Raw genomic sequence first — 10,377 nt, 5'->3', positions numbered from 1 at the left:
ACGGTTCATGTTGTCAAGAAACCTACCTGAATGTTCACCGTCCAAGTAACGGACACTAAGATCATTGTGATCAAATGTTTTGTTAGAACTGACGGTTGATGATGATGCTGATGATGTTGAAAATGATAGTGAGCATGGTGAGTAGCATCGGCCAGTGCCAGTCCTCATGTCAATAGTAGTACCATAGTCATAGAGCAAGCTGCTGCTACTTCTACTAGTATTTATACTACCAGTGGTTCGACTGCATTCCAGTAAATCTAACCGTTTCATACAATGCTGCCTCACAACGTTATTCTTCCAAACACTTCGCATGCTTCGGATAGTGTTAAAGTTCAACTGCAGCGCCATTTCTTTTTTTACAGATCGATACATACACGGCCGGACGAATTATGGATTGTGTGGGGTGTGGGTGGTAGACTTGATGAATTGTGGAATACCGGACACTTCGGCACCTTGCAAACTCGGCACCCACAAACTCGGCACATGCACAACTACAAACTCGGCACCTGGTTGAAAACGCTCAATCTGCCACGGTTACAAACTAGGCACCCAGTTGGAAATTGAAATAAATCCCGATCCTCGTCGTGTTTCGACGGGTTCGACGTCGTACCGACAACGATACACACCTAATAATTAATATTAAAATACGTAATTTCGATGTCCAAGTATTTTTTGTGACAATTTACACGAAACTTTGATCCAATAAAACACCAATTCAAAATAAAGAGTACGTGTTAAATAATTTCTGTTACAGACTGTCGTGCACTGTTCTTTTTCACGATTCCACTATACACCGCGTGCATGAGCAAACCGCTACCGTGTGGTGGGGCAAAAGTCCCCCATGGCCGACGGCCGCCATGTAGGCAAAACACGCTCCCAAATCACACTCTCTTCAAAATCAAAAAGTTATTCTAACGTTTTCAATGTCCATTACATTAACACATAGCGATGCACTTTCACCAAAATGATTGTGAAAGAAGAAAAGAAGGAGAACAAAACTGAACGTGCGGACGTAAAGTTTCCCTAAAAAAATCTCCGATGCCAATTTTTCAAAAGTTCGGAACCGGTTATGGCCATATAAGCTACGGTGCCCGAGTTTGGTTTGGTGGACCAAAATAGGCCGGTGCCGAGTTTGTTTGGTGCCGAGTTTGTTGGACCAAAACAGGCCGGTGCCGAGTTTGCAAGGTGCCGAAGTGTCCGGTACCTATGGTGGCCCCGAAGGGACGTCGCATAACGCAAACGTGTGCGCACACGTATGCAATGTCGTGAAACAAATCGCGAATATATGCGCACACGTATACAATATCGTGAAACAATTCACGAATATGTGCGCACATGTATGCAATGTCGTGAAACAATTCGCGAATGTGTGCGCACACGTATGCAATGTCGTGAAACAAATCGCGAATATGTGCGCACACGTATGCAATCTCGAGAACCAAATCGTGAATATGTGCGCACACGTATGCAATTTCGTGAACCAAATCGTGAATATGTGCGCACACGATTTGTTTTGCAATGTCGTGAATTTTATTGCATACCATGTTGCATACCATTAGGATGATGTCATAGTTGTGGATAATTTGTTACCGATCTAGGGAGTACTGTGGCGCTACAGCAGGCTCCCTCTGTAAAGCATGTGTATACCCAGGAACTTGGCACCAGGCCAAGGACGACCACACGCCTCGCTTGCCTCACAACAAAGACTACTGCTGCAATGACTACCGCTTATCTCACTGTTGGAAAGAAACCCCCCAGATCATTAGACATTTTATTCAAAGGTATGCAACATGGTATGCAATAAAATTCACGACATCGCAAATAATATTCGCAGACGTGTGCGCACATATTCGCGAATTGTTTCACGACATTGCATACATGTGTGCACATATTCGCGAATTGTTTCACGACATTGCATACGTGTGCGCACATATTTGCGAATTGTTTCACGACATTGCATACGTGTGCGCACATATTCGCGAATTGTTTCACGACATTGCATTCGTGTGCGCACATATTTGCGAATTGTTTCACGACATTGCATACATATGCGCACACGTTTGCGATATGCGATGTCCCTTCAGGGCCACCATAGGTACCCGACTTGATGAGAAATCGTTAAGGCCGGTTTATAGTCGGTCGCGCGATGGTCGCGCGACGGAAATCTTGCGCTCAATCCCAAGACTGAGGCCTAAAAACCGTGCTTTGTGTAATTGCGCGTCAAGATTTCCGACGCCCGACCATCGCGCGACCATCGCGCGACCGACTATAACTCGGCCTTTAGGCGCTGCTTATTTGCCTGCTACGTCTAGATCAGCGCGTCTACTAGTGTTGAAGAATAGGCAGACGCGCGCGATCTAGCCGTAGCTGTAGCCGAAGTTGCCGTTTCGGACACAGTCACAGTGCGACGTTACATACAAGTTCGTATAATAACTCTATGACTCACACACACATACTGGGATCGAGGGGTGTGTGCAGGGGGGGGGGGCGGAACGGGTCGCGCCACGAACCCGCCACCTACGTTGAAAATAATCTCATTCTTCTCTCGCGACTAGCGCCGGTCGACGCTCTCCATACAAACCTACGCAAACGGCGCGCTGGCACGTACATAGACCAATGCATAGACCTTATCGCAAATACCAATGCGCAAGCGCAGACTGTTGAATGAGGTGCATTTTGGGATAGATATGGATCGATTTTGGATACCAGCTAGACCACAATGCACCTCATTCCAAGCTGTATAAAATTTAAAGATTCCGATTACGTTCTCCCCTTGGAACGCAGGCGCGGCCGTTGAGACTGCCTAGACGGGTCCATTTAATCAAAGGGTGCGTCTATCTCTAAATAATGTTAGTTCACCCAATGTCTACACAAGAAAACATCGTCAAATGATTTTTTTTGCATTGCCAACTGCTTTAGTAATTTAATAAAGCAACACAAATTAGCGTAAACGACATGTCTTACATATTATTTGTAAGATGTGCGCTTGCCTCGGAATTAACAGTACCTGCGGCGAATGTTCCCGTCCGTCAACAGACGATCGTTTGCGTGGAAACCAAGTATAGGCAGAAACCATTTTCTCAAAAATACCTCTCAAAAAACGTCAAATACCCAGAGGATGTACGGAGGGATTTTGTTTAAACTTTTAGGAATGAAAGATCTATCCCTCATCACAACATTTAGTAAAAAAAAATCAGAGGATGAACGGTAATTTTTTCACATTATGTCGATGTTTATAGCCATTTTAGGGGTGACGTTTTGTAACAAAACTCCCGCCTGGACCCATTCATACCGCTGCAATAAGCCAACGGAAAATTTCGGTAAAATGTTTAAGCATTTTATGTAAAAACTAACCAGTTTAACAATTGAAAATGCTCTTACAATAAGTACCGTTATGTTTTCAGTGCTGCTAAAGAGAGAATTTCAGCGGTATTCATGTTATCTTTTCTGGTTTAATATTGTCATCACCTATTTTTAAAATGGAGTGTACCCAAAACGCGCTAGCAAATGATTGCGCAACCCCTCCGCCCCCCGGGTGTGTGTATCGTCCCCGTAGCTACACCGCGCTGTAACTACACACCGCGCTTAACAATTACCGTCTTGATTTCAAGACTAGGTGGGTGGAAGCCATAGATATAGAATATAAAATTTAATAATCAGTGTCGTAGCTAGTCTTGGTTCCAAGACCTTCGTAAAGTTCGTACCGAAATGGATCAATTCGTACAACGCACCGAAATGGATCAATTCCAACAACAGAGGGCGTCACTATCCATGGTTCGATTTAGCTTACAGCCAGTCGTAGAGGACCAGATTTAGACATTTTTTTCATGTTGAGTCAAACAAATTGCAAAAAATTGTTTTATTGTTGATTCTTGTTTATGGGGTGGTTATTGATGACATATCCAAAATGGGACAAGAGTTTCAACCCAGAAATCACCTAATTTGCATATTTAAGTTAGGTCGTAATTATCAAAGTTTAAGGTCAATTATCTCTAAAACTATCCATTTTTAGGACAAATGTTGTGTTAGAGGTGAATAGAAACCGGACCCTGAGAATCTAAAAAACATATTTGTATACTCGATTGACACCTTCCAAACAACTAGGTCAAAGGTCAAGGGGTCAAACATACGTTAAGTTGGTTTTCTCCACTCAAATGCACTGTTACATGGCATACCATCACAGTGAAATTAAAAATGAATGTATTCTTTGGTTTAAATGATAAACCTTCATCAATGACATTCAATTAAATCAATTAGATTCAAATGACCTTTCTAAACAGCTAGGTCAAAGGTCAAGATGAATGGTGTGATGGGCCTTAATAGTACAGCTAGCTTTGTTTCATCGCAGTTTATTAGTATCTGCATGTGTAAACAGGAAAGCGGAGTTTGCCAGTGTATTTGAATTTTATCTTTGGTTTCAAGGAACTCATCAACAAGTTGTATGAGAAAGGGCTTTGTCTGTTCTATAATGAAGGTCCGCTATTCAAAGGGTCTGTAGCAAAACACCAGGGTGATAGCTTCTCTAGTAGCTTCTGGGAGCGATAGCTTCTCTTGATCTCCTTTGGAAGTGCGGTTCATACAAGAGGAATACCAACAGGTAGTTAACAATGCCTTTAGAGAAGTTTATTGAGGCAACAACAGAATTAGAGGCAGCAACAACGGAGCACCAGCTGGGAGGCAACAGCAGGGGAGGCAATAACATGGGAGGCAACAACGGGGGGGGGGGGGGGCGGGGAGGCAACAGCAGGGGAAGCAACAACTGGGGAGGCAACAACAGGGGATCCGGGAGGCAACAAGGGGAGAGGCAACTGGGGAGGCAACAACTGGGATGCAGCAAAAGGGGAGGCAACAAAAGTGGAGGTAACAACTAGGGAGGCAATTGGGGTGGCCACAACTAGGGAGGCAACAACAAGGGAGGCAACAACTGGGGAGGCAACAACATCGGATGCAACAACCGAGGATGCAACAACCGAGGAGGCAACAACCGAGGAGGCAACAACTTAAGAAGCAACAACTGGGGAGGCAACAACGATGGAAGCAATGGGGGTGGCAGCAACTGGAAGGCAGCAAAATGGTAGGCAACAAAAGTGGAGTTGACAACTAGGGACGCAACAACCGGGGAGGCAGCGCAACAGGGGAGGCAGCAACAGGGGATGCAACAACTGGGGTGGCATCAACTGGGGGCAACAAAAGGGGAGGGCAGGAACTGGGGAGCGACAACCGGGGAGGCAGCAACATGGGAGGCAGCAACTGGGGATGCAACAAGTGGGGATGCAACACCTCCCCAGTTGTTGCCTCTCCTGTTGTTGCCGCCCCTGTTATTGCCTCACCAGGCAACAACAGGGGAGGCACCAGGTGAGGAGGTACATGTACCAGCGAGGGAGGCACACAACTGGGGAGGCAACAACAGGGGAGGCAACTGATCTAATTGTTGAGAGCATCGTGGAATCACACAAAGACGGGATATGGATGACGCACAGCGGACACTGTGGCTGCTGACGATGCCTGAATATGCTCAGAGAAGCTGAGTGATCGGGAGGGGGGGGGGGGGGGCAGTGTGAAACTTTGCTTGCTACCAGAGAAAATGTACAACAATCCAGCCCCAGAGGATTATTGATACCATGATGTTTGTGTAAAATAAATGGGTTCAATTGCACCTATTCGCTTGGGAAATGACTATAAGAAGGCATTTGCACCACGATTCCGTCGGATGAATTTGATTGTTAATTTCTTTGATTTTATTGAATGTCATCAATAGAGGTCATTTTGGACAGGGTGGAATCATTCATCCCAAATAATTCATTTATTATTAATTTCAATGTAATGGGAAGCCATGTAATGATGATTTTGAATGGAGAAAACCAATTTCACGTATGTTTGACCCCTTGACCTTTGACCTAGTTGTTTGGGAAAGGGTCATTTGAGTATACAAATATGTTTTTTAGATTCCCAAGGTCATGTTTCTATTCACCTCTAATACAACATTTTTCCTAAAAATGGATAGTTTTAGAGATAATTGACCTTAAAGTTTGATAATTACGACCTAATTTAAATATGCAAATTAGGTCATTTCTGGGTTGAAACTCTTGTCCCATTTTGGATATGTCATCAATAATTACCCACTTAACAAGAATTCACAATAAAACAAACTTTTGCAATTTGTTTGACTCAAAATTTTAAATCTGGTCCTCTATCGTCAAACCGCGATGAATTCGGGAAGAAAAGCGCGCCCTCTGTCGGGTTATCACGAGTATGAAATATCACGAGTATGAGATAGTGACGTCTTGGACCAAGACTAGGGTCAGAGCTGCCTCGCGCTACCTACGACTGTTGCATGTGTAACATCGCACTGTGACTGTTGCATGAAAGGCAGACAAACAGGCAGCGCCTAACGACTTGTCATCAAGTCTATACTGTAACGGGCACGTCCGCACCGTTAATGTCGAGCAGTGATGTTTCAGGCTACTGAGTTACACAACGTCAGAGGGCGGCTGTCGGTCGTCAAACTTCTCTTGGTCTTCGGGGAATATTTCGACTTATTGGGACCAGGGGAGGGGTGGGCAATAGTCGCTACTATTTTATCACTTAGTAAAAGGGACGGGAGAATTGATCATAAGAAGGGGGAAGGGGTGGGACGACGACTGGTTCCTACTGAAGATGAAGACTGCAAAGGCTGACTAAAGGCTAAAGTGTTATTGGCCCTAGAACTCTTAAGAGACTTTTCACTCCGAAGCGTAAGGGTTTACTTTCAATTCAACCGGAATATCTGCTCATTTATTCTCTCTTCTCTTTAATTATTCTTCCATTTCTACAGGGTGTTATATATTGAAGGATCTTTATTCATCAGTCAAACACAATCAATTAACTGGTAGTATATCTAGGGGATAACGATGAAGAACTACATGTAAAATGTCTTGCTAGCGGCGGTCACATATGCAGCGACCGTCCTATTTCTCCACCGGGTCTGTCCAACTCACGAACTAACAACGAAAGGCAGCCGTAAAACGCTCGCCTTTTATAGGTTTAGGTAGGTCGCAATTAGTGAGTACGCATGAGCTCGCGACCTAAAGTAATTGGTTACTGTACTGCAAATTAGCGCTTGCGACCAAAAGTAACTACATGTAGTTGCAACCAGATATGCTAATTAGCGCTTGCGACCAGCGACCTAACGCGATTGGCCAAACATGCTTTGCAGGCGTGGCTTATACTCAACGCTAAACTTATACATTTCACGAACTCTGTGTGTACTAGTTAAATGTACATTTTACATAGGCTGTTTTACGTACGCAATTTATATACACGTGTAAAGACAATTGTATTATTTAACGTTAAACAACATACATCGGAAACTTGTGAATACTTAATTATCTCAACGAGATCTCAGCTGGATAATTCTAGAACATTCTCTCATAGATTCTTAACAACTGTTCATGAAAACCTTAGAGATTAAAGTAATAAATATTCATTGGCATTACAGGTAAATATTGTCAAAGACTGTATCGTGAATACTGCTAAAAATGTGCAAGTTTCAAGCACACTAATAATTCGATAACTCTCGGACACCATTTTATTTGACAGCTCTATTTTTAGCAAAGATCCCTGGGGAAAAGGCACTTGTCGCCACAATACGTTATCGACCCTCATATGTTTTCGGTCCCAAACTTTGATTCCCGTTTACCTCGAATTTGTGCAAACTGCGCCGGTGACAGAAGCTATGCAGTTTACTCACGGTCTGTATTTTCATCAGGCTTAATCATGCTGAGAACAAAGTTTCCTGTCGTTGGTTATGCTCAAACATTTATAAAAATGATTGATTTTTTGTACTAATCACTAGTGCAACATTCAAGTGGGTCGAAGAAACATCATCCAACCTCGAAAGTTCAAAACAAAATTATTATCTGCCAGATTGAGTTTCATTCTGCTTTAGTCACTAGATGGATCACGTAATGTGGTTACTATTTGGATTCTATGGTGCGCAAATGTGGGTAAAATATTAAAATATTTTAAGTGACAATGACAACAATTTTTTGTATTAATTAACTGCATAACTGTTATAAATTCCGATAATCGTAATAAATATTAAGTCTACATTTAAGAGAAAATATCATAGATTGGTTTCTTATCCCCTGAAACCAAACACTACTGGTCTGAAATGGGGGAAACGGATTGTTATGAAGTGTGAGTGCATCGAGGGGGGTGTGGTGTTTTACTTTCATGCCTTATGATTTCACTGGATTCTAATATAGTAGCCAAAATACCTTAGAACGCACCCATTATAATAGACAAGCTAAACGACCGCACCCACTGGGTGCGTTCGTTTAGCTTCCCTGGGTCGACCCCGATGTTGCGTATTATATTTTTTATTCCATGACGAACGTGGGCACACAATTATCCCACGTTCGTCTTCGAACCAGGAAAAACCCTAGACACGTCACCACGCGAGCCTTCTTGTGGTGACGTCAGTGCACCTCGGGGCAGCCCCAAGAGCCCCACTTGTGGATTGGGTCACTTGGGGCTGGCCCGAGGTGCACTGGCGTCACCACGGGAAGGCTCACGTGGTGACGTGTCTGGGTTTTTTTCTGGTTCGAAGACGAACGTGGGGTAATTGTTTGCCCACGTTCGTCCTGGAAAAAAATAAAATACGTAACCCGCGCCATCTTGGATTGAAAATTAGAAGGTCCAGTGGCATGGCGTCCTTGTGGAATCCAACACGGTTGTGTCGTTGCAGACGTCGGGTTGCAAGTCTACAAACCCTGAACCGAACTCCCTCTTATGAGTTGTCTGATTGGCTGGAGTCGTGAGCGATATCTCTATACATGTGTGGTTGTCTGGTTTTGATACGGGCCACCTGTTGGTCGAAGGGGGGAGCCGTAGGCTGCACACAGAGTCACCTCTGTGGTTGTCTGGTTTTGATATGGGCCACCTGTTGGTCTAAGGGGGGAGGGGGGAGCTGTCGGCTGCACACAGAGCCACCTCTTTAGGTTTGAAGTGGGTGGCAACCTTGGACTCCCATTAACATTCCAGAGTGACTCATTGATGTTTCGCAGAGGGGTAAATGGCATTGTGTATACCATTTTGTACAGGGAGGGGGGTAATTTCGCGTGTTAAATAAAAAACATTAGGCGATAAATATAGTGCTTATTCATGTAGGCCTACCCAACTTTTCAGCTTTTTTAAAAGCATCAAACATCAGCAACCCATTGTTGTGAAACTTTATTTGTTCCATTTAACTCTGCACCATTGGTGGTACAGTCCATATGTCATCCCCCACACACAGAACGTACACACGCAAAAGTTGAAACATTTTCAAAAAGAAAGTAATACATTATTGATTATTTTCATATACATTGTATAGGTTTTGCCAGTTAAACCTACAAATGCTACAAAAGAGTACATGAAATCACCGTTTAAGAATAATATGCTTTCATAGTTACGAACTTTGTGAAACATCAACGGCTGTTTTGAAGCTGTAAACGAACATTCCATTCAAAGTTCTGAAGCAACAAAATTGTAGAACGCTAGTTGGTCAGGACTCAGGGTGTAGATTTTGCCAAATCCGTTTTGTATTTAGCAATCGGCCGTCGGGTTTTGTTATCGAAAGAGCCTTCATGTGCAGCTGAATCGGGTACTTTTTACGAATTTCTCCTTACAAAACTAACCAAACTGGCCTACAAACCCTTAAAACAACAAGGCAAATGTTTTCTGAAAGTGAATTAAGTGCTAGGGGTAGCTGGCATACAAACCCTCAAAATAACTAGGAAAATGTTTTCTGAAAGTGAATTAAGTGAGAGAATGTAGGAGTAGTTATTAAAGACCATAAAATTACCGTTTCTATTATTTTAGTTCGTATAGGGTTCCACAGATAATTATGTAACATTATATAATTGGATGTTTTATCAGGGGACTTCGTCACGCGGGGCGCGCGCACCGGCGGATGTTCACCAGAAAGTTTACATGAGAAATAATTGATATGAGAATAAACTAAAAATTAATGAGGCCGACGCTCTGTTACTCCCAAAAGCGGTGGTAAAAACAGTAGATTAGATGCTGCACAGCATGTTCCAAAAACTCGCTTTATTTGGTGCTCAGACAACTTTGTATGCGTCGTTGGACGTATGCTCAATAAATCACGATGAATGGGGCCTTAGATTCTAAAATCGTGTACACCACATTGGAAACAAAGCAAAAATCATTCAACAGTTATAGCAACCAATCATTAAATATTTTTATTTTTAATACAATTTTGCAGAAATTGACTTTGTCGTTAAAGTCCATACCAACTGACGCGTTTTTTTTATCTGCACACCACAACTTCTTCGAAGCTTCCTTTTCAGGCAGATAAACTCCGCGGCTATTAGTGGCTGTGATTGTGAGTTT

The 10,377-nt window shown here is 43.2% G+C and overlaps 2 protein-coding genes across 2 annotated transcripts in view; both read right to left on the bottom strand.

Annotated features, from left to right (window-relative positions):
- LOC139954240 (methylglutaconyl-CoA hydratase, mitochondrial-like) overlaps positions 1-415 on the bottom strand; it is a 70,234-nt gene extending 69,819 nt beyond the window's left edge. The window contains exon 1 of the mRNA XM_071953960.1: positions 27-415. Within this exon, the coding sequence (XP_071810061.1) occupies positions 27-372 (346 nt within the window). The 5' untranslated portion in view covers positions 373-415. The remainder of the gene's footprint in view (positions 1-26) is intronic.
- LOC139954245 (U6 snRNA-associated Sm-like protein LSm3) overlaps positions 1-10,377 on the bottom strand; it is a 514,674-nt gene that overhangs the window by 469,254 nt on the left and 35,043 nt on the right. The gene's annotated exons all lie outside the window — the stretch shown is intronic.

The sequence above is a fragment of the Asterias amurensis genome, chromosome 2 (assembly GCF_032118995.1).
Source record: "Asterias amurensis chromosome 2, ASM3211899v1".
In the NCBI taxonomy this organism is placed as follows: Eukaryota; Metazoa; Echinodermata; class Asteroidea; order Forcipulatida; family Asteriidae; genus Asterias; species Asterias amurensis.
This window is presented reverse-complemented; position numbering and strand designations above follow the sequence as displayed.